We start from the raw sequence: 25170 nt of genomic DNA, 5'->3' as shown, positions 1-25170 counted from the left end.
TTTTGGCAGACTGTATCGGGTGGTATTTGTTACAGCCGTTGATTGCAGCTACGTAGGAGTTTATTATACAGAGTGGATAGTTTTTCGTTACGATGGGCTAGGAGGTTTATTGTGGGTGCAGCTGGTCCTGCTTTGCCTTCTGGGTATACAGCTCTCCTTAGAGTCTTTTCTTTTTGGGTGCCCCCGGACGGGGGGGCCAGGGTGAAGTGTTGTGCAAGGATGATGCAACATTTGAGTTGGGTAACCCAGCGTGTGCTTTACTGGTCTCGGGGGTCCTGGTTGGTGAACGGTTTGTTTATCCAGCGGGTGTTGTTCCATTTGTCAGGAATTCTGTATAGAGCATGAGGCAGGACATGTTGTTTCGATGGCCATGTGAATGGTCTCCCGCGTGGGTGTAGCCCGTCCGGCAATACATGGCTATGTCATTTATTCCGTTATGCGCACTTGTCAGGACCGGCTGGTATTATGGGGACACGGTTGTGGTGCAGCGCTGCTGCGGGGGAGGTGTACTTTAGGTAGTGGGTGAGCAGGTTGCAGCTATAACATTACTTTCATTAATGTCGGGCTGGTGGTACGCTGTGGCAGGGGAAGCTAGTGCGATGTGCATTGACTTTTAATGATTCTAAGGACCTGGTAATCGTCTGGGGCTGTGCTCCGTTTGGGGGTGCTTTTTGCGGTGCTTTAAGGCTGAGTGGTGGACAAGCATCGGGCACCGGTGTGTGCAATGTTTTGATGGATTGCCCGGGTTTATGGTGTCTGGGGTTTTCAGGAGACGTGATGTGTGTCTGAGTTTTCCTGGACTTCAGGTGGTGTGGAGTCGCTTTTCTTTCTTTTGTGAGTAGTGTCGAATCCGCAGTTCAGCGGGGAATGGGTGCGGAGTACATCTCACTTTTGGTAAGAGGGTGGCAACAATAGTGTTGTGATTCTGGGTTCGAAGTGCACGGGTGATGCACACAATTAATTCGTTCTGGGTCGTGGTGATTACGGGGTGGATTGGTTTATGTTTTCTAGTTGGGTGGATATTTTAAGATAGATGCTATCACGCAGGGTTGACGGGACCAACAGCGTTTTGGTACTGCATGTGTGTGGTGGAGACTTGGTCGCTGGGGCATCAAGGAGTTTGATCTGAGACATTGGGCCTGAATGCTCCTGCCTGGGAGCCATGCTCGTGTTGTTGTTCATGACTATATAGTGGGGCACGTTTTTCAAGAATCTGTCGGAGGTTGGGGAACCAGTGTAGGTTCTGTTGTTACGTCTATAATGGTTGGCTTTGATTATTATCAGATGGAGTGCAATTTTCTGCCTGGGAGCCGTGCTCATGTTGGTGTCCATAGGGGCTCCTGTTTGGAATGACTACATAGTGGGTTTTACTGGGCACATTTTCAAGAATCTATCGGAGGTTTGGGGAACCAATGTAGGTTCTTTTGTTCACGGCAATAATGGTTGGCTTTGATTAATTATTAGGTGAAGTATAATTTTCGGAGGCGCCTGCAATGTTGCGGTCTCAACGAGGCAGAGGCGGTGGCTCAGGTTGGGGACTGTTCGCGCAGGCGGTGCATAGGATTGGACGATGCGGTTGGCTAGTTGCAGGTCTTGGGTGTGGCTGACCTTGTTGTACTGGTATTTTGGTGTAGGTTGGCATTGTGAGGTCTAATGGGGATCAGTTTTGATCGATTGGTCTTGGTACAGAAACATTGGTTACTCGAGCCGCAGAGTCGGCTCAGGTTGGGTTTTTGGTGGTGGTACTCGCACGTACAAGGTGTCATACGTGCTCGCGGTGGCGGAAAGGAGGGGGGTATTTGAAGTCGGTGGATTGCACAAAGTGCGGGGGGGTGAACCCAGTGCAGGAGCGGGTTACCCCTGGTGGTGCAATGGTATACTTGGTTAAGGTGGGTCCCAGCTGTGCTGGGTCACAGCGGGACATGTTAACGTGGGACCCTGCTGTGCTCGGTCACAGCGGGGCATGTTAACGTGGGTCCCTGCTGGGCTGGGTCCCAGCAGGACATTGGTTGGGCAACACTCGGCTGGGTGTCCTCGAGCCGGTGTCGTGCGGCTGAGGGCACGTGGTGGAGCTGGTGTTGCAATCATGTACAATGGGTTTTGCAACACTCGGCTGGGTGTCCTCGAGCAGGTGTGGTGCGGCTGAGGGCACGTGGTGGAGCTGGTGTTGCAATCATGTACAATGGACTCTTCATTTACCCCCCCTCCTTTTGCTGGTGGTTATGTTTATGGAATATTTCTACGTTTATGGATAAAATGTTATTGCTTGTTTGGTGTTAATAAACGGGGCTGCTGTGGCCTTTTACATCCAATGTCACGCAGTCGTGTCTTATTTAAGTTAAGAAGGGGTAAGTGTGGGTTTTGGGAGGGGTCATTACAGTGAAGCCGTCAGTCAGACTTTCCTAAGTCAAGGCAAGCCCGGACGCCTGCCCCAAAGGGGCTACAGGGAGGGCGCACATGACTAAGGAGGGATGCTAGGCCTGAGGGTTAGTGAAGGGTAAGGTGTATTGCTTTTGTGTTTGTGGGGAAGGTGTGGGTTGGAGCTATGGGGCTTATGGTGCAATGTGAGTTGGCAGGGAGTGGTCAGTAGTGCTTTGTGCTTGTGGGGAAGGTGTGGGTTGGAGCTATCGGGCTTATTGTGCAATGTGAGTTGGCAGGGAGTGGTCAGTAGTGGGATGGCTATATAGGGCAGAACTGTGGGGGGATGGTCATTCCTTACCTTGCAGACGTCCGGAATCGTCCCGCCCTCCCGCCCTAATTTTAGGATCTTCTGGAGATCGACATGGTGAAGAAAAGAACAGGTTTGACGTTGTCGCAGCAGTCAGCGGAAAGGAGGGGGGTATTTGAAGTCGGTGGATTGCACAAAGAGCGGGGGGGTGAACCCAGTGCAGGAGCGGGTTACCCCTGTTGGTGCAATGGTATACTTGGTTAAGGTGGGTCCCAGCTCTGCTGGGTCACAGCGGGACATGTTAACGTGGGACCCTGCTGTGCTCGGTCACAGCGGGGCATGTTAACGTGGGTCCCTGCTGGGCTGGGTCCCAGCAGGACATTGGTTGGGCAACACTCGGCTGGGTGTCCTCGAGCCGGTGTGGTGCGGCTGAGGGCACGTGGTGGAGCTGGTGTTGCAATCATGTACAATGGGTTTTGCAACACTCGGCTGGGTGTCCTCGAGCCGGTGTGGTGCGGCTGAGGGCACGTGGTGGAGCTGGTGTTGCAATCATGTACAATGGACTCTTCATATACCCCCCTCCTTTTGTTGGTGGTTATGTTTATGGAATATTTCTACGTTTATGGATAAAATGTTATTGCTTGTTTGGTGTTAATAAACGGGGCTGCTGTGGCCTTTTACATCCAATGTCACGCAGTCGTGTCTTATTTAAGTTAAGAAGGGGTAAGTGTGGGTTTTGGGAGGGGTCATTACAGTGAAGCCGTCAGTCAGACTTTCCTAAGTTATGGATCGGGGGGGGCGATCTTACAAGTGACATACACCTCTGTGTGCCTTGCCAGAAATCTTACTGCAGAGACTGGAGTAAGATTTCTGGAACATCACAGGTTGTCATAAATTATTCTAAACGTGGTGTTATGCCTCCGTCCTGCCCCAATTCCACTCATTATGGCAGAGCTAGGAGAAACTGGTGTGAAAATGGTCTCAAAAGTTTGACAAAATTTTATGGCTTTTCAAAAACAATTTATTCTTGAATTCTGACGCAATTGCTTTGGTGGATTTTGGACATAAAATTTAATGCACCAAAAATGCCCTAAAACTGCTTGTTACATAGTAAAATAAATATGACAAATTATGTAGCTAAGCACAACTTTCGAATGTGCTCTCAAAGTTAATTTCATCCTTTTTTCAAACGTAAATTATCTGCACCATGTTGCATTGCATGCCATATCCTTGTAGTATATTACCGTCATATGGTCTACGAGGGTCTACGGCACTGTAGTAAAGACGTACAGGAGTGGAGTTACTGTGTTGTCCACATCCTTAAGGGGGTTTTACACTTAGCGATATCGCTAGCAATATCGCTAAAACGTCACTGGTTTTGTGACGTTATAGCGTTATTGCTAGCGATATCGCTATGTGTGATACTTACCAGCAACCGGCTCCCCCGCTGTCCATCGCTGATCGCGCGAGAATGTCCGGCTCCATTTCTCGTTGGGCGCTTCCTGCTGAGACTTCCTGCTGCGACGACGAGCGACGCGTGGAGGCGGGCGGGAGGACGTCAGGATCGCTGTGTGTGAAAGGTGAGTATCGTGCGCTGCGTCGCTGCTGCATCGCTGTGAGATCTTTCTGTATGAAAGCTCACTAGCGATCATTTAGCGATGCACCAGCGATCCTGACCAGGTCATATCGCTGGTCGGATCGCTGGTGCATCGCTAAATGTAAAAGGGCCTTTATTTTCAAGTAATGAATATCTGATTATTACTGATAATTATAGCTATTTTGGGACCACACATAATACTTTGCTGTTCCATCAATTATTAACAAGAGTCAGTGCATCTATTAACATGACTACGTTAATAGAGTCGCCCCTATTGTGAAAGACTTTGCTATGAAGATGTTATTAGTGGGTCTTCTATAACCACAATGGAAACTATAACATCCACTAGAAACTGCACTTAAACACGCTTTAAAGTGGTAAATGATGGGTTTGGTAGAAGTCAATGTTTTGTTTTTTTATTTCACCAAATCCATACTTCTGAATTATACTTTTTTAATAACTACAGAAAAGTGGTTATCCCTTTTAGCCCCTGGGGAACTGAGTTCCTCTTGCAGGATGCGCTGACAAAACGCTATCTCAACTCTCTTGGCCAAATATGCATGAAAAACGAGTTATATTAAACTCACCCAGGGGCGGTTTGGGTCCCGAGGGTGTCGCGTCTGGTCCGGCGCCTCCCATCTTGTAGTGATGACGTCCTCTTCTTTGCTTCCCGTCGTGGCTCCGGCGCAGGGGCACTGCTCTGTCCTGTTGAAGGCAGAGCAGAGTACTGCAGTGCGCAGGTGCTGGACCAGGTCAGAGAGGTCTGGCTCCTGCGCACTGCAGTACTTTACTCTGCCCTCAACTGGGCATATAAAATACGCCTGCGAACCGGACCCGGACCACCCCTGGGTGAGTATAATATAACTCGTTTTTCTTACTTTTCAGGTTACATCGGGGGCTTATCTACAGCATTACAGAATGCTGTAGATAAGCCCCTTATGGCGGTGCCGGCAGCTGATTATCGCCCCATTTTTGGACTATCAGCTGCCGGCACCGCCATCAGGGGCTTATCTACAGCATTCTGTAATGTTGTAGATAAGCCCCCGATGTAAGCTGAAAAGTAAGAAAAACGAGTTATATTATACTCACCCAGGGGCGGTCCTGGTCCGGTTCGGGTTCGGAGGGTGTCGCGGTCCTGTCCGGCGCCTCCCATCTTGTAGCGATGATGTCCTCTTCTTTGCTTCCCTTCGCGGCTCCGACACAGGCGTATTTTATATGCCCAGTTGAGGGCAGAGTAAAGTACTGCAGTGCGCAGGAACCAGACCTCTCTGACCCGGTCCGGCGCCTGCGCACTGCAGTACTCTGCTCTGCCCTCAACAGGGCAGAGCACTGCCCCTGCGCCGGAGCCACGACAGGAAGCAAAGAAGAGGACGTCATCACTACAAGATGGGAGGAGCCGGACCAGACGCAACACCCTCCGGACCCGAACAGCCCCTGGGTGAGTATAATATAACTCGTTTTTCTTACCTTTCAGGTTACATCGGGGGCTTATCTACAGCATTAGGCTGGTTTCACATTTGCGTTAAAACAACGCTGCGCCCTGCGTCGTTAAGCCCCGCCCTGAGCCGGCTCCCTGCCCGCCCCATCCGGGATCACCGCCTACTTTCGCATTTGCACGCATGCGATCGGCGCACCCTATCTTTAGCATAGGGTGCGCAGATCATGCGCTGCCAGTGTGAAAGTAGCGTGCTGCGCACTTTTGATGGTGCGCCGTGCGCGCCGAAATGCAGCATGCGATGTAGCGATCCCCGTCCCCAGCGATGTCGCTAGTGAGATCTGCCTATGTGGCAGCTCACTAGCGACCACTTAGCGATGTACCAGCGATCCTGACCGCGTCATATCGCTGGTCGGGATCGCTGGTACATCGCTAAGTGTGACAGTACCTTAAGTGGATTCTGTTCAACTACAGTTTTGTATCATCTAATTGAGATGCCATAAAAAAAGTGAAAATAGAGCCTCTACTTTTATTATAGGCTATAGCAATATTTTGTTCAGCTCCTTCTTCTGATGAAACATCCAACATGGTGCCACAAAGTCAAGAGTATATCACTTGTTTAATGAGTAAGACTTATCCAGACTTTGCAGGAACACAGATCTCTGATAATGACAAACTCAACTGTGTCACATCTCGTAAATCTAGTGCATTACAGCTGTAACTACATTTTATTCTGCTTTTTATGTATATTTTGCTAAACATAGATAACAATATTTCCAAAATGTATATGAATCATGTATAATGTAGAGATTTGTGCCTTTAATCTTTTCCTTACTTCTCAGACACTTGGGAGGTTCCCTTTGAGGAGATTTCGGAGCTGCAGTGGCTGGGTAGCGGGGCACAAGGAGCTGTTTTCCTAGGGAAGTTTCGAGGAGAGGAAGTTGCAATTAAGAAAGTGAGAGAACAAAAAGAGACTGATATTAAGCACCTGAGGAAGCTGAAGCACCCCAACATCATTGCTTTCAAGTATGTACCGTTATTACTGTCCATTACATGACTCATTCAGATACAGTACCTTTGCAATCCTGTGAATGAATCATCCGTAATAACCCTTTTTGGGATGATGTCTTGCTTGTAGGTTTATGATTAAGAAAAACACAGATTGTCTATAAAACGTATATACAGAAAAAAGAGATTATGGGCTTTAAACTTTTTTTTCCTGCTTTTTGTTCAGGTCTTTTGGCAAACAGATTTCATTTGCAAAAACATTGTAGTAATGATCATTTTTCCTTGTTCATAACAAATCAAGATGACATCCAGGTACACCCAAATGGTAATTTTGCCTCTGGTCCAAATAAAATGTTTAAAAGTTTTGTCACATCTGGATAACCCAATTCCTAAACTGGAACCCACTCATAGTCAGCTGAATGCCATGAGTGTAGTATTTTGAACCCACTCATTGTTAGGCTCATTAAGTGAGATGGATTCTCTAAGCCTTAGGTCTGTGTAGGCATACGGATCCCTGGCACTGATGCAGGAAGACATGTTGGCAGAGAGGACTTTGCACACTGTAGAATCTCAGGAGCAGCAAGAAGGATGAAGGGGAACCCAGCTGGGATTGAAGCAAGTAAAAGCACAGTATACACAGAAGGTGAAGCACAAAAAGCATTAAAGACTAGAGTCTAAATCCCTAGACACACATGTGTGTCTAAATGCGCCTCAAATAGTTATAGGGAGCTAATGTTCCATGCCAGGCAGCTTGCAAAATGCTAAGTGGTGCACAATAGAGCAGCGGGCAAAGGGGATGGATGCGTAACCCAGTGTAACAGGCCATAGTATACCCCTAGTCCAGACTATACCCAGGGTTAAAGCGGTCAAGCTTGATTATAGTCTCAGTATATTATGACCTCAGCCAGTTTAAACTCTGGTGTAAAAAAAATTGGCTTGGCCATTTCATACCCCCTCATGCCAGATTATACTTCCCCTTGATATCAGCAGTGTTAAGTGATATACACAAGAATTACTTAATTTTTCTACATCCTATTGGGGGTTCAGGTTTGTCAGGTAAGTTATGTGAGAAGATAACTGACTTTAAATCTTAAAGGTCTAAACACATAGACTTTTATTACTTGAACCACAAAAACTGCAATCAGTATAAATATTAGACTTAGAAAAACATATAATGAGGTAAAGAATCTACCACACTTCTCAGTAGTTACACATTAAAAGCAGCTGTGTGTCTGAGGATGATAGGAGTTCTGCACACTTTTCTACCAATCATAGACAGGGTGAGAAAACCAGTGAAGTGATAAGGTCAAGTTGCAATCGCATTCTAAAGTAAAAGTGCTTACCTTGATGGACACCAGTGTAATCTCAGATTTAATGACTGATGTCCATTACCAGTCACATTGTATTGTAAGATTAATCTTCATCATGTGATTAACACCACAAATACCTTCCCACTATGTGTAAGTCAGTTTTAAGGTGTTAAAAAATGGCTTCTAAATTCTCTCTCATTTACAAGGGCTCATAAAATAGAGCAGTATATTGTAGTCTGGAATTGTATAGTTTGGCCTAGGCTGTTTTACACCCCCTGGGAATAGTTTGGTCTAGGAATGACCCATAGAAGCGCAATAGCGCTAAACGGTCGTCGTCGCTCGCATACTACTTTCCCATTCTCAAACTGAAGATGTTTTAATCTTTGAAATAAATACTAGATCTTAGACTGGTGAGTGCCATCCATTTTTCTCTTACCACATGGACTATTAGTATTGTTACTTTCTGGGTAGGCACCTGAAAGTTCAGGTTTCCATGCCGATAGCATTTGGGCATATCAATGGAATATTGAGCCTAAGGTGTATTAGTGGTGTGGATCACTTTGTTGCTTGTGTGGACTCTAGGACAAACTATACCTGTTTTAACCCCTTCAACCCCAATGGTGGTTTGCATGTTAAAGGGAATCTGTCACCCTTTTTTTCCACTAACTATATTCCTCTCCCGACGCCTGCGCACTGCAGGACTCTGCTCTGCCCTCAACAGGGCAGAGCAGTGCGCCTTCACTGGAGCCACTACAAGATGTGAAGAAGAGGACGAAATCGTATGAAGATGGGAGGCGCCGGACCGTGACGCCCATCGGACCGGACCGCCCCCTCTGGTGAGTATAATCTAATGTGTTTTTCTTATCTTTCAGGTTGCATCAGGGGCTTATCTACAGCATTACAGAATGCTATAGATAAGCCCCTGATGTCAATGCCGCCAGCTAATAGTGCAAAAAAAGTGTGACAGATTCCCTTTAATGACCCGGGCAATTTTTACAATTCTGACCACTGTCCCTTTATGATGTGCCTAAACAGTGGAAACCCCACAATTCTAACTTCAACCCTAACCCCAACATACCGCTAACCACAAACCTAACCCTCACACACCCCTAATCCCAACCCTAACCCTAACTTTAGCCCCAACCCTAACCCTAACTTTAGCCCCAACCCTAACCCTAACTTTAGCCTCAAACCTAATGCTAACTTTAGCCCCAACCCTAACTTTAGACCCAACCCTAAACCTAACTCTAACCCTAACCCCAACCCTAAACCTAACTCTAACCCTAACCCAAACCCTAACCCTAATAGGAAAATGGAGAAAAATACATTTTTTAATTTTATTATTTTCCCCAACTAATGGAGTGATAAAGGGGTGTTTGATTTACTATTTATACCGGGTTTTTATGTTTGCCAGCTGTCACACACTAAAAGACGCTTTTTATTGAAAGAAATAGTTTTTGCATCACCACATTTTGAGAGCTATAATTTTTCCATATTTTGGCCCACGGAGTCATGTGAGGTCTTGTTTTTTGCGGGACGAGTTGACATTTTTATTGGTACCATTTTCGGGCACATGACATTTTTTGATCGCTTTTTATTCCGATTTTTGGGAGGCAGAATGAACAAAAAACAGCAATTCATGAATTCCTTTTGGGGGTGTTGATAAATCAGTTTTATTCTTCGGATCAGTAAGGTGACAGCGATACATCATTTATATTTTTTTTATGTTTTGGCACTTTCATACAATAAAAACTATTTTATAGGAAAAAATAATTATTTTTGCATCACTTCATTCTGAAAGAGATAACTTTTTTATTTTTCTGATGATGGAGCTATATGGTGGCTTGCTTTTTGCGGGACAAGATGACGTTTTCAGTGGTGCCACGTTTATTTATATCCGTCTTTTTTATTGTTTTTTGCCTTTGTTCTCTTTTTTTAGTGGTGTTCACTAAAGGGGTTAACTAGTGGGACAGTTTTATAGGTCGGGTCCTTACGTATGCGGTGGTACTAAATATGTGTAATTTTATTGTTTAGATTTTTTTTATTCAAATATTGATTTAATGATAGAATAAATATTTATTTTTTATTATTATTTTTTAATATTTTTACAATTATTTTAAAACTTTTTTTTTATTTCATTCTTACTTTTACAGATCTGCATGTTATAGAAGCTGTCAGCGCTGCAGCTTCTATGCACTATCCTGAGAGACTTCCTGACATGCACTGCGCATGACAGGAAGTCGCTCAGCTCTGGAGACCCGGATGTCATCATGACGACATCGGGTCTCCATGGCAGCGATCAGTATCCCGCGTCTTGCTGCGGGGTCTCCGATCCAAAGGTAGAGGGGCTCTGGAACGCTACAATAATGTTTGATCGCAGTGTTCTAGGGGTTAAAGTGCCGAGAGTGGTCTGCGACCACTCCTGGCACTTAGGGCCAGGTGTCAGCTGTGAGATTCAGCTGACATCTGGCCGCGATCAACCACGCTCCTCCCCGTGAGCACAACTGATCTCGTATGATGTACTATTCCGTCCATGGGCATTAAGTCCCAGGGCACATGGACGGACTAGTACATCTAATGTCAGAAAGGGATTAAATCTTGAAAGGGAAAAACAAAAAGTAAGTTTAACCATCAGTTGTTACTGGACTCCGAGCATGGAAACTGTAGTGCAACAGGAAAAGCAAGGTATAATCCAGCTCAAACAAGCCCGTTAAAAAATTAAAAAAACTTTTATTGAAGAAATATATTTCGTAAAACAATACTAACAGTGTAAAAAAAAATCACAACCCCCATGTCGAAATAGTAGCGTGGGCAGACGCATTTCAAACAAGATTTCTTAGTCTTTGCATACCATACAATACTAAGTTACCCCTTTAAATACCACATCCTATCCCAACCATGTGACTAATTGCACACAATCACATATAAAATTCCTCACCTGCTAAGAGGTATCACACTTGTTTAAAATTCTAAAGATAGACATAGACAAAGAGTTGAAAAATGCATAAGTAAGCAAAAAAAACAAACAAACAAGAAAAAACTTGGCGGAAACCCCCCCCCCCCACACACTCATATGTAATGGTACGTTAGATCATGTTTGATATACATTCCCATAGGGGCTCTAGTTTGCAGAGTATAAATCCACCAAGATTCCCTATTTAACAACTTTCTGTTGTGGTCTTCCCCTCTAAAGGGTTTAAAGACTCTTTCAATGCCAGTGATCCTACACATTGTAGTGTTCCCATTGTGCTGCTGGGAGAAATGGTTTGATGCAGCTGAACATTTAACTATTTTATTGTTGGCTGCATCAGAGAGATGCCGTCTGATTCTCACTTTTAATTGATTAGTTGTACATCCCACGTATTGAACTCTGCATAGCAAACAAGATATTAGATATACTACAAAAGTACTATTACAGTTAATAAATGATTTAATCTTGTAAGATCTATTCATTGCCATTCAATTAAATTCCCTTGTATTCTCAATATGGTCACAACACAAACATGTATGATGTCCACATTTAAAAAATCCAAGAGTGTTCAGCCAAGTTTTCTCCCTTAATATAGCATTATTCACGTAAAGGCTTTGTGATAATAAAGCCCCCAAAGATGGGGCCCTTTTGGCGGAAAATCTAATGGGTTGTTTCAGAATATCGCGTAGTATGTCATTCTAATATAGTGCTGGAATATATTTATTAATTATACTTTTTATTTCAGCAAACTGGGGACTATGCTGTGTTACAAATGTAATCTGATAAAATACTGTCCTGTATTATCTGCTATTTTTTCTTTTAACATATCTTGTCTATTTCTAGCGGCGATCGAACTGTACGCTCTGTCCAACATCCATTGAGAATATCCACGCTTTTTTAATCCTTCATTAACCTGAAATTGTTCCTTTTCAAATGTAATATCTGAAGAAGTATTCCTTGTGGCTCGTTTAAGTTCACCTAATGGGATATTTTGTATGGTTTTAATGGGGTGGCAGGATGTTGCATGAAGCGTAGAATTCGTCGCAGTATCCTTTCTAAAAGGAGTAATAATCTATCACCCAGGTGAAAACTCCAGCGATATGTCCAAAAAATCAATAATATTCCTTTGTACCGTGTATGTAAATGTCAAATTCATATCATTCAGATTCATCAGAGAAACTCGCTGGCCTCTTCCTCTGCCCCATCCCATATCAGAAGGATGTCGTCAAAATAGCGACCGTGCTATCTGATATGGGACAGGAGATCGGAAGTGGCCGAGAAAATATACCGCTCCTCCCATGCAGCTATAAAAAATATTTGCTATGGAAGATGAAAAGCCTGCCCCCACTGGGACTCCCTGCTTTTGCAGATATAAACCTCCATTAAAAGAAAAATTATGGACAAGCAAGCACTCAGTTGCTAAAATAATAAACTCCTTAATTTCCAATGTGTATTCACTATGTACTCTCAAGAAAGCTGATAATAACTCCAATGGTATTCCATGCGGTATACTGGGATATAATTTCACCACATCGCAGGAAAGACACAAACTCTGGCTTAGCCATTTAGAACCATCCAAAGTGGATATAACGACGTGTTTCGTGTCTCTCAGATAACTGGGGATATTTTTAATAAGGGGTTGCAAGTTAAATCCAGCCATGAGCTGAGTTTTGTCCCCTAAATTGCCAGTTCCTGCGACTATAGGGCACCAAGGGTAAGGGAATCTACCTTTATGAATCTTTGGCAAGGAGTGTAGTATCGGTACAATAGGGGATTGCACTAAAAGATCCTCAGATAACTCCTATGTTTTTGCCCCCATTTTAACCGCTTCCCGCAACAAATTTTTCAATAGCCCTGAAAAATATTTAGAATTGAGAGTTCTCAGTGGTTGATACCTTTTAATGGCTAACTGAAAAGATGGTAACAAATTGCAAGCTTTCCAGACTACTCAGGTCTCTTCATCAGGCAAAGACTAGTACAACATCTGAAGAATCACATATTTATGCACAAAAGATTACAGAAATAACGCAATAGATAAGACAAGTGACGTGAAGCAGAATTGTCATTATGGGAAAGGGATAAACATAAATATTGGAACAGTTCATAGATAAGGAGTGTGAAAGTCTTATTGCCCTCTGATTGGGGTCTGGTACTGTTAATGATGCCCCCAGAAGGTCTGAAGAGCAAATTCCTTAATTGATGTTGAAAGACATAAATCCATGCGACACATTCATTCCTTCACTGAGTGTGTCGAAGGTTGTCATACATTTATACTCCCAGACTCTCCTGTCTCTCTGAGACTTGAAGTTACCTTTTAAAACAAATTAATTATTATTATTATCTTTATGCATTTATGAAGCGCCATTTATTCCATGGCGCTTTAAATGTGAAAAGGGGAAATATAGACAAGTATAATAAACATGTGTAAGACAAGGGACACACAAGTACAAATAATTTAATGACCATCGTGGTATGACCAGGGATACAAAAATGTTTTTCCACAGGTAATAAGGACAACAGCTCCCCCTTTATCTGCCTTTCTAATCATAAGATCCTTATTAGATTGCAAATCCTCCAAAGCCTTCCTTTCATTAAGAGTTAAATTAGAAGGAATATTTTTACTCTGAGTTCTTTCTTTCAATTCATGTAACTCTTTCTCAACTATCTCCTGAAAGTCATCCAATACTTCGGGGCGAGACTGTATTGGGTAAAAATAAAGATTTCTGCTTGAGAATTTGTGATTATTATTAATGGAACTATCATTGGATTCAGCTGCTGAATACTGTAAAGACAATATAGATTTTTGTTCCTCAAAATTCAGTACATCACAAATTCCTGCTTGATTATCACCTACAAAACTTTGATTGTCCTGGGGGCTCTCCAATAACCTCTCATCCTTCCCATAGAAATGGCAACGTAAAGTCAGATTTCTAGCGAATTTATTAACATCTAATAATGTTCTGTAAACATCATCTTGTTGGTTGGGGCAAAAGAAAGACCTTTAGTAAGCAACTGCAACTGGCAAAATTTTTATTTTCCCAAGAGTAACAGGAGAAATTAGACCCCCCAAAGTTGTGCAATTTGTCTTGACTACGCCGATACCCCATATGTGGGGGTACACCACTATTTGGACGCACGGCAGAGCTTGGAAGGGAAGGAGCGCCGTTTGACTTTTACATTGCAGAATTGGCTGGAATTGAGATCGGACACAATGTTGCATTTGGAGAGCCACTGATGTGCCTAAACAGTAGAAAGCCCCACCACAAGTGAACCCATTTTGGAAACTAGACCCCCCAAGGAACTTATCTGGATGTGTGGCGAGCACTTTGAACCCCCAAGTGCTTCACAGAAGTTTATAACGTAGAGTTGTGAAAATAAAGAATCATTTTATTTCCACAATAATTATCTTTTAGCCCCCAATTTTTTATTTTCACAAGAGTAACGGGAGAAATTGGACCCCAAAAGTTGTTGTCCAATTTGTCCTGAGTACTCTGGTACCCCATATGTGGGAGAAAACTACTGATCGAGCACACAGTGGGGCTCAGAAGGGAAGTATTGATGTTTTGGAATGCAAACTTTGATGGAATGGTCTGCGGGTGTCATGTAGCATTTGCAGAGCCCCTGATGTGCCTAAACAGTAGGAACCCCCAACACATGACCCCATTTTGGAAACTTGACCAGCCAGGGAACTTATCTAGATGTATTGTGAGCACTTTGAACCCCCAAGTGTTTCACTAAAGTTTATAATGTAGAGTTGTTGTCCAATTTGTTCTGAGTATGCTGGTACCCCATATGTGGGAGAAAACTAGTGTTTGGGCACACAGCAGAGCTCAGAAGGGAAGGAGCGCCGTTTGACTTTCTCAATGCAGAATTGGCTGGAATTGAGATCGGACACCAGGTTTGGAGATCGGACACCAGGTCGCATTTGGAGATCCCCTGATGTGCCTAAACAGTGGCAACCCCCCACAAGTGACACCATTTTGGAAACTAGACCCCCCACGGAACTTATCTAGATGTGTGGTGAGCACTTTGAACCCCCAAGGGCTTCACATAAGTTTATAATGTAGAGCCGTGAAAATAAAAAATAAATTTTTCCACAAAAATAATCTTTACGCCCCCAAATTTTTATTTTCCCAAGGGTAACAGGATAAATTAGACCCCCAAAGTTGTGCAATTTGTCCTCAGTATGCCGATACCCCATTTGTGGGGGGTAAACCACTGTTTAGGCACACGACAGAGCTCGGAAGGGAAGGATCACCGTTTGACTTTTTCAGCGCAGAAATGGCTGGAATTGAGATTGGACTCCATGTCGCGTTTGGAGAGCCCCTGATGTGCCTAAACAGTGGAAACCCTCCAATTCTAATTCCAGCCCTAACCCCAACACACCCCTAACCCCAACCCTAACGATAACCCTAACCACAACTCTAACACCAACACACTCCTAACCCTAATCCAACCATAACCCTAAACCTAAAACACCCCTAACCCTAATCCCAACCCTTACCATTACACAAACCACAAAAATAACCCTAACACACCCCTAGCCCTAACACTAGCCCCAATTCTAACCCTAATTTTAGCCTCAATTCTATGCCAAGCTTTAGCCCCAACCCTAACTTCAGCCTAACGCTAACTTTAGCCTAACCCTAACTTTAGCCTAACCCTATCTTAAGCCTAATAATAACCCTAACTTTAGCCTAACAATAACCCTAACCTTACCCTAACAGTAACCCTAACCCTAACAGTAACCCCAACCCTAACCCTAATAGTAACCCTAGCCCTAACAGTAACCCTAACCATAACAGTAACCCTGACTTTAGCCTAACAGTAACCCTAACAATAACAGTAACCCTAACTTTAGCCTAACACTAACTATAGCACTAACCCTACCTGTAACCCTAACAGTAACCCTAACTATAGCACTAACCCTAGCACTTGTCACACTTGTCACAGCATTACTATGAGGCAGATTGCAGGGAAAATTTGTTGCTACAACAAACTTTCCCAGTCTCAATAAGGTCGGGGGTCACAGGAAGCACTGTGTGCTAGGATCCCCTCATTATAAGGTACGTGGTGGTCCTGATCAGCACAAGACCGACGACCGTAGACAAACGTTGGCGCTGCACAAAGCCCTGCTAGCGCCAACGTTTATCTACCATCGGCGGTCACAAAGCCGATAAGGGAGAAAACTTGGCTGAATACTGTTGGATTTTTTTAATGTGGACATCGTACATGTTTGTGTTGTGACCATATTGAGGATACAAGGGAATTTAATTGAATGGCAATGAATAGATCTTACAAGATTAAATCATTTATTAACTGTAATAGTACTTTTATAGTATATCTAATATCTTGTTTGATATGCAGAGTTCAATACGTGGGATGTACAACATAATCAATTAAAAGTGAGAATCAGACGACATCTCTCTGATGCAGCCAACAATAAAATAGATAAATGTTCAGCTGCATCAAACATTTCTCCCAGCAGCACAATGGGAACACTACAATGTGTAGGATCACTGGCATTGAAAGAGTGTTTAAACCTTTTAAAGGGGGCCACAACAGAAAGTTGTTAAATAGGGAATCTTGGGGGGTTTAAACTTTGCAACTAGGGCCCCTATCGGAATGAATATCAAACATGATCTAACGTACCATTACATATGAATGTGTTATTTTTTCTCCAAGTTTTTTCTTGTTTTTTTGTTGCTTACTTATGCATTTTTCAATTCCTTGTCTATGTCTAGCTTTAAACAAGTGTGATACCTCCTTAGCAGGTGAGGAATTTTATTTGTGATTGTGTGGAATTAGACACATGGTTGGGAAAGGATGTGGTATTTAAAGGGGTAATTTAGTATTGTATGGAATGCAAAGACTATGAACTCTTGTTTGAAATGCATCTGCCCACGCTACTGTTCCCACATGGGGGTTGTGATTTTTTTACACTGTGTGACTATTGTTTTACAAAATATATTTTTTAAATAAATATTTTTTTTAACGGACTTGTTTGAGCTGGATTATACCGTGGATCAAATCTTGGAAGGGGTTAATTTGGCCTGTTATACCAGGAAACTCAGGACAGGTGTGTAACACTATTAGTCAGCTGAATGCCATGAGTGTACTAACTTTAACCTCTGGTAATTAGCTGTTACTGATGCAGAAAGCTGCCGCAGTGGCTACAGAATAAATTTAGTTTTACACAATGTCCACTCAAAAATGGACAAGCATATAAGACATGTTAGAACTAAGACCAATAGAATAGGCAATGCACTTTATAGTAAATACATGGGTGTCTTTGCCGTTAGGTTATGGTATGTTGGCTTTGTCATAAGCTGACAATTCAAACAGCTCCAAAATGTGGCGTACATAAGATCTAAATTCAAGAGGTCAAGGCTTCCAATATATCAAACACAGTCTAGGAAAGTCTAAGATACAGGGACAAATTCTTGTGCCTGGTAAATTGACAACTTACAACTTTGAAGGTCTGATCTACCCGTTTCATATATTTACTGAATAATTACCTTCAAGCGCTAACCACAATGTTTATGTAATGTTAGCGGAGACCCACTGCACCACAGATCGGGCTTACCCTGCAGAGGCGTAACTAAATGAATACCACGTGTTCACTTGAGCTACTGATGGTGGCTGGTAGACACCGCCGGTAAATACCAGGCACCACACCAGGGCAGTTCCCGGGACTGCAGCAGCTGACCTGAGGGTCAGAGGTACGGATGTAATTTACCAAGGGGCGAGACAGAGGTGTGGCAAGATGGATCATCAGGGTATGGAAATATTAGAAATTTGCATTGTTGCAGTATTTGGGCTTAATTATTTTGCAAACAGAAAATCTCTCTAAATGAGGTAGATTTCTATAAGTCCGGTCTACTAAGAGGTGCACTGCAGGGGGCTCTGTGTAAGCGCACATGGATTCTTATTTGATAATTTTTATTCATTTTTCAGAAAATTATTCCTTAATCTAACTAATTTTCACCCCTTTCTACTTCCCAGCATGGTTGTTATTTTTCTTATCTGCTTTCTCTTCCATTTCCATAATCCTTTTCGCCCTAAGAAAACTGCCCGAGACCTAATGTTCGGAGGGCTAGAGCAAAAAAAGCAGAGGGCTTTCCCGATTAATGAGAAAATCCACTCCTTAATCAAGCGAGAGTGGAAAAAGCCAGACAAAAAAGTCCTCCTAACACCGAAGAGGAAATACCCCTTTGACGACCCAGCCTGCTCCTTTAGGAGCAAAGCACCTTAATTAGATGTAGCGGTCGCAAAAGCTTCTAAAAAATTTGCCATGCCCTTCGAAGACATGGGTACCCTGAAGGACCCAATGGATACAAAAGCTGAAACTTTTTAAAAAAAACGCTTGGGAGGCGGCAGGAGGAGGGCTAAAGCCAGCCATAGCAGCCATGTGTACGGCACAAGCCCTAATGGTCTGGCTGGACCATTTAGATTCGCAGATAAAGGGGAAAGTCCCAAGAGAAACGATACAGAGATCAGTTTCGGTAATGAAGGGAGCAACAGCTTTCCTGGCGGATGCGTCGGTAGACTCAACCAGGCTGGCGGCCAGGACAACGGCCTTCTCGAATGCCGCAAGACGCGCCTTATGACTGAAATGCTGGCCAGGAGATTTGCAAACAAAAACCAAACTGTGCACAATCCCATGCGATGGGGAATTCTTATTTGGCCCAACACTGGACAACATCTTAGACAAGGCAGGGGACAAGAAGAAATCCTTTCCCGGGTTCCCCAGCCAATCATACAAACGGCCGTTTCGGAACAGAAGGTTTATGCGACGGAAGCCCCCAAAAGGGAACAAAGAAGGATGGGAGGATAGAAGGAACAAGAATAAAGGCTTTATGTTTAACAAACCCCCCGACAACAAGAAGCCAAAATGAAGGTACTCCCCGGGTCTGGGGAGGATTATCCTACTTTCTCCAAGCCAGGGAAAAAATATCCGCGAGTTTGTGGATACTAAACATATTAAAGGAAGGTCTGAGGCTAAAATTCATTACCCTCCCAAACAACTCTTTCGTGATAACGCCCCAAAGGACATCACATGAGCAGCTGGCTCTGTGGCAAGAAATAACGAATCTAAGAGAGAAAAACGTGTTCCAAGACATCCCCTACCAAGACAGGGGCAAAGGCTTCTACTCCCCTCTCTTCCTTCGCAAGAAGCCAGATGGATTGTACAGGGCGATCGTAAATCTAAAAAGGCTGAACAAGTTCCTGGAAATTCAGCACTTCAAAATGGAGACAATAAAATCTTGTATAAAAATGCTTCCCCCATCTTGCTTCATGGCCGTATTAGACTTGAGGGACGCATATTACCATGTGCCTATTCACAGAGACCACAGGAAATACCTCAGGGTGGCTGTGACAATCCAGGGGGAGATAAAACATTATCAGTTCAGAGCCCTCCCCTTCAGGCTAGCCATTGCTCCAAGAGTATTTACAAAGGTAATGTCGGAGGTAATGGCCCACATAAGAGAGCAAAACATCCTGATAGTCCCATACCTGGACGATCTCTTAATAATAGGTGTCACCTCTCACCACTGCAAACAACAATTGGACATGGTCATGAGGTCTCTACAGAGTCTAGGATGGATGCTGAATTTTCCCAAGTCCAGACTTGTACCAAGTCAGGTGCAGGAGTACTTGGGGATAACAATCGAACAGAAATATTACCTTCCGCAGACGAAGGTTCAAAAAGTGGCACAGATGTCGTCACAAATGATAGCCTCCCCAAACACTACCCTGAGAAAAGCAATGTCACAATTGGGGTCAATGACAGCCTGCATGCCAGTAGTTCAGTGGGCACAGAGCCATACTCGAGACTTACAGTGGGAAATATTAGGCGCAGACGTTTCCCCACACGGGAATTTAGACACGCAATTAAACATCTCACCAGAGACAATACACTCCTTAACGTGGTGGACAGATCCAGCCAACTTAACCAAGGGGGTTCCTTGGGTGTTGCCTGCGACAAAGATCCTAACTACGGACGCAAGCCCCTGGGGTTGGGGTGCACATCTAGGCAACCAGGTGGCGCAAGGACCCTGGACCCAGGGAAGAGAGTCCGCTTCCTCAAATATGAAGGAGCTGCTGGCAGTAAAACTAGCTCTAATTCATTTTCTAGATTCACTTCGCTCTCATCACACAAGGGTCTTCTCAGACAACCATGTAGTGGTAGCATATCTAAACTACCAGGGGGCCCCAGATCTCGAGCACTGATGGAGGTAACAAAGTCCATCTTCCACCTGGCAGAACACAATCTAGAATCCCTGACAGCCCTTCACATAAAAGGTTCAGAAAATCGAACGGCGGACTTCTTAAGCAGGACACGCCTAAAACAGGGGGAGTGGGAACTAAGCCAGTTAGTCTTCAACCAGATTGTGAAGCTCTGGGGCCGGCCAGAGAGACTTTTGCGAACAGTCAGAACCGGAACTTGGAAACCTTCTGCTCAACCGATCCCCAGGGGGGCCCAGTAGCTCTAGACGCTTTCAAATACCCTGGGATTACCATCTGGCCTACGCTTTCCCTCCAATATATCTCATCCCCTTAGTACTGAGGAAAATATGGGGGGACAAGGCGACGGTAGTGGTAATAGCACCCTTCTGGCCACGGAGGATATGGTTTCCTTGGCTGAGGAAAATGTCCATAACAGATCCCTGTGTTCTACCAGAAACTCCAGACCAGCTATCCCAGGGACCAGTGTACCACCCCCACATAAAAAACTTACACATTACAGCTTGGCTTTTGAGAGGGAATTCCTAAGCAACAGGGGCTTCTCACCAAACTTGGTAACCACGCTACTACAGAGCAGAAAGCCAGTAACCACTAAAGCGTATAGCAAAGTGTGGAAAAAATTCATGTCAGTGTCAGGCTCCGACCCAACTGGAGAAATCCCTATAGACAAGATTCTGGAATTCCTACAGAGGGGGTTGGAAAAGGGGATAGCCAACAGCACCTTAAAAGTACAGGTGGCGGCCTTGGGAGCTTTGTATAACCATGACCTAGCCAAAAATAGATAGATTATGAGATTCATTAGAGCCTCAAGTAGATCCAGGCCAATCCCCCTACGCACCCCCCCCGGGATCTAAACCTAGTGCTAAACGCACCAACCAAATCTCCCTTCGAACCCCTAGCGGAGGTCCCCTTAAAAATATTGTCCCTTAAGACCTCCCTCCTCGTAGCCTTAACTTCTGCCCACCGCATTAGTGATATGCAAGCTTTTGTCTGCCCACTCACCCTTCACGCAAGTACGGGATGATAGGGTAATTCTTAGAACCGACCCAGCATATCTCCCCAAGGTATCGTCACAGTTTCATAGGACCCAGGAAATCTCCCTACCCTCCTTCTGTCCCAATCCCAAGAATAAAACAGAAGAGTTATTACACACTTTAGATGTAAAAAGGTGCCTGGTCCAATACTTGACAACCACGAGGGGGTTCAGGAAGGATAGGGCTCTGTTCATCTGCTTTAAGGGTCCGCGAAAGGGTCAAAAAGCATCAAAGGCCACGCTGGCGAGATGGATAAGAGAGGCCAACACCCTATCCTACTCCTCTTGCGGGGCGGCCATCCCAGAGGACGTAAGGGCCCATTCAACTAGGCAGTGGCATCATCCTGGGCGGAGAAAGCCAGTGCTTCAATAGAACAGATATGTAGAGCTGCCGCTTGGTCTTCCCCCTCTACATTTTTCAAACATTACCATCTAGACTTGACCTCCTCTTCAGATCTCACCTTCGGGAAAGGGTTCTGGAGGTGGTGGTCCCTCCCGAGATGTACAATCTTTGTAATTCTCTCCGTGGTGCCGTCTTGGGGGAAAAAGAAAATCATAGTTACTTACCGATAACGGTATTTCTCTGATCCCATGACAGCACCCGTACATCCCCTCCCTTCACACACACAGGTGTGCACATTAGAGTGAGTTAGTTAGCTTTAGTACTTAGCCATACGGTGCCTCTATTAAGCTTAATTTGATTAATTGGATTAATGTTGAATTTTTATAACCATTTGAGTTGCAGCTGAAAGTTCTGTGTAATGCTTTGTAAACCAATTGATGTGGGAGAGAGGTACCGCCTTTTTCATCTGTAGGTTTCCTGTCCCTGATGGCAGATCCCTCTCTCCGTGGTGCCGTCATGGGATCAGAGAAATACCGTTATCGGTAAGTAACTACGATTTTCGAGACTACACAGGTCTCTTCATCAGGCTAGAATTGAAGGAATTGAGGGTAAACTGATTAAATTTGCTGATGACACAAAGCTAGGCGGGATAGCTAATACTAGAGAAGAGATAGAGGATTCAAAAAGATATAAATAAACTGGAGAAGTGGGCAGCAACTAACAGAATGGTTTTTAACAGGGAAAAATGCAAAGTACTACATCTGGGCAATAAATATGAAAAAAGCATATACAGAATGGGAGGAATAGGGCTAAGCAACAGCACATGTGAAAAAGACTTGGGTATACTAATAGATCACATACTGAATATGAGTCAACAGTTTGATGCAGCAGCAAAAAAGGCAAATGCAATTCTAGGATGTATTAACAGAAGCATACAGTCTAGATCACGTGAAGTCATTATTTCCCTCTACTCCTCTTTGGTCAGACCTCATCTGCAATATTGTGTCCAGTTTTGGGCACCACATTTTAAAAAAGACATCAACAAACTGGAGCAAGTTCAGAAAAGAGCGGCCAGAATGGTGACCGGTCTGCAAACCCTGTCTTATGAGGAAAGGTTGCAGGATTTGGAAATGTTTAGTTTGCAAAAGAGAAGACTGAGAGGAGACTTAATAGCTGTCTACAAATATCTAAAGGGCTGTCACATTGTAGAAGGATCAACTTTATTCTCATTTGCATAAGGAAAGACTTGAAGCAATGGGATGAAACTGAATGGGAGGAGACACAGATTAGATATTAGAAAAAACTTTTTGACAGTTAGAGTGATCAATGAGTGGAACAAGCTGCCACGAGAAGTGGTGAGTTCTCCTTCAATGGAAGTCTTCAAACAGAGGCTGGACAGATATCTGACTGGGATGATTTAGCGAATCCTGCTTTGAGCAGGGGGTTGGACCAGATGGCCCAGGAGGTCCCTTCGAACTCTACGATTCTATGATTCTATGATTCTAGACTAATGCAAAATCTGAAGGATAACAGATTTTCCTGTAAGTCATCTACTTCGTCCGAGTTATGAAAAATTTTGATTAACTTATCATTAGTTTATGGGTTTTTCTGGTTTAAAAAACCTTGTTGTGACATCAGCCAGAATGGATAGCTCTTATCTAGAGTATCTCTCTCTCTCTCCTTCTCATTCTCTTTGATGGACCCAGCCTGTCCATGGATTAAACATAGTTTATCATGCAGTGGTACAGCAGGAGAATTGACCACTTGCTTTTGGTTCCACCAAAGAGTAAAGCTGAGTGCTGATGTTCTCAACACCACAACACCGAATGCATAGCCTATTTTGTGGTAGTGTAGGAGAGAAGGCCCCGGAATAAAGGCACGCTGTGTGGCCGGGCCGGAACTAGGGGGGCCGTCGCCCAGGTTCCCAGAGGGTATTTTCCTGGGGGAAGTAGTTACAGTCTGGGACCAAAACTCATCCAGGAGAAGTGGAGGTGGGACAAAGAAAGGGGGCGGGGCAACTGTAAAACGAGCGCAGGAGACCAGCGGAAGGGACTCGGCGTGGAGAGAGACAAGAGACAGGAAGGAGGAGTCTAGGTGGCACTGGAGAGCGAGAGTGAGTCAGCACTTTCCAGACAGACAGGACAGGGGCTCGCCTGACCGGAGGAGAGGACGGTGCCGAGCAGCACGAGGAGGATATATGCCGAGACCCGCGGCTGCCACTGCCCCGCTCCATACCGCGGCTGCGACCTGTATGCCGAGACCCGCAGCCGCCACTGCCCGCTCCATACCACGGCTGCAGCCTGTTCACCGATATCCACAGCCGCCGCTGCCCCGCTCCATACCGCAGCTACGGCCTGTATGCCGAGACCCGTGGCTGCCACTGCCCTGCTCCAGACCGTGGCCTGTACGCCGAGGCCTGCGGCTGCTGCGGACTGTACACTGAGGCCTGCGGCCACCTCGGCCTTGCCTCCCAAAGAGACAGCCCCAACTGTGGGGAACCAGCCTGGAGCCTGTTGCGCCCTCTCAGCACCCGGGCGTGGGGCCGCCCGAAGCCTACATCAACTCTACTTTGGCTGGACCCAGCGGCTGAGACGCCAACCAGACATCTCCCGGACAACGCCTCTGCAGGACATCAGAGATTGATAAGTGACACTTTGTTTATAGTCCAAGGACCCGTAGTCGGCCATATCGCGGCCATATAGTTACCGGCACTTGCCGTACTGGTTGATATCGTGTTATATGTGAATCTGTGTCTAACTTCCCTGCGTAAAAAACTATTGTCAGCTTTACCATTTATCCATATAATCTATATATAAAAGTTGAGCTTGCTCTTACTCCATCTCCGACTCGTCACTGCATCCTACGTACCTGCGATCCTACAGTATAATTTTAACAAAAACAAAAAGGAACTGTCAAAAGTGGAGAAAGCCTTTAGGACCATTGGGAAAGTAATTGACAAAGAGTATAACCACTATTACAGCTCCCAAAGTTCTCCTTACCTGTATGTCTAGATGTAAAAAACTCCTGATAAGCAGGCCTGTCTAGTGTAGAAGCTGACAACTTATATTGGAGCTATAATGGAGATCACAAGGGGCTGTGACCTACTTTTTCAAGAAAAAGCTGAAATGTATTTTTAACAACTTAATGATTGTGGACTACAAAGGAACTTATGGTTACTGGTGATTTTATTTTTTATAATTAGTGAAAAAATGTAACATTTTACTGTGCTAGATGAGAATATATTCAACAACTCCACCCATGTAACTTTTAAATTGGCATGCTATACAACCTATTGTCAGTCACATGTGTAATATCATTGCTTCGCAGATGTCTGATTATTGCATAGGAGGTATTAAAATGTTTTTCACATAATCAACATTTATCCCTTATTCACATACACCAAATGGACAAAAGTAATGGGACGCTTACACATTACACGCAGAAGAGCTTTTATGATATCTCATTCGAAACCCACAGACACTAATATGAAGTTGATCTCCCCTTTGCAGCTAGATCAGCTTTTACTCATCTGGGATGGCTTTCTACAAAATAATGA

The 25170-nt window shown here is 44.3% G+C and overlaps 1 protein-coding gene across 3 annotated transcripts in view; it reads left to right on the top strand.

Annotated features, from left to right (window-relative positions):
• MAP3K13 (mitogen-activated protein kinase kinase kinase 13) overlaps positions 1-25170 on the top strand; it is a 229474-nt gene that overhangs the window by 149402 nt on the left and 54902 nt on the right. For all 3 annotated transcript variants that reach the window (XM_073551551.1, XM_073551553.1, XM_073551552.1), the window contains exon 3: positions 6543-6726. In XM_073551551.1, coding sequence (XP_073407652.1) covers positions 6543-6726 — 184 coding nt within the window. The remainder of the gene's footprint in view (positions 1-6542; positions 6727-25170) is intronic.

This window comes from Dendrobates tinctorius, unplaced genomic scaffold (assembly GCF_039654945.1).
Source record: "Dendrobates tinctorius isolate UK_male_01 unplaced genomic scaffold, ASM3965494v1 ptg000177l, whole genome shotgun sequence".
Taxonomy (NCBI): Eukaryota; Metazoa; Chordata; class Amphibia; order Anura; family Dendrobatidae; genus Dendrobates; species Dendrobates tinctorius.
The sequence above is the reverse complement of the archived record's forward strand: the minus strand, read 5'-3'. Positions and strand labels throughout refer to the sequence as shown.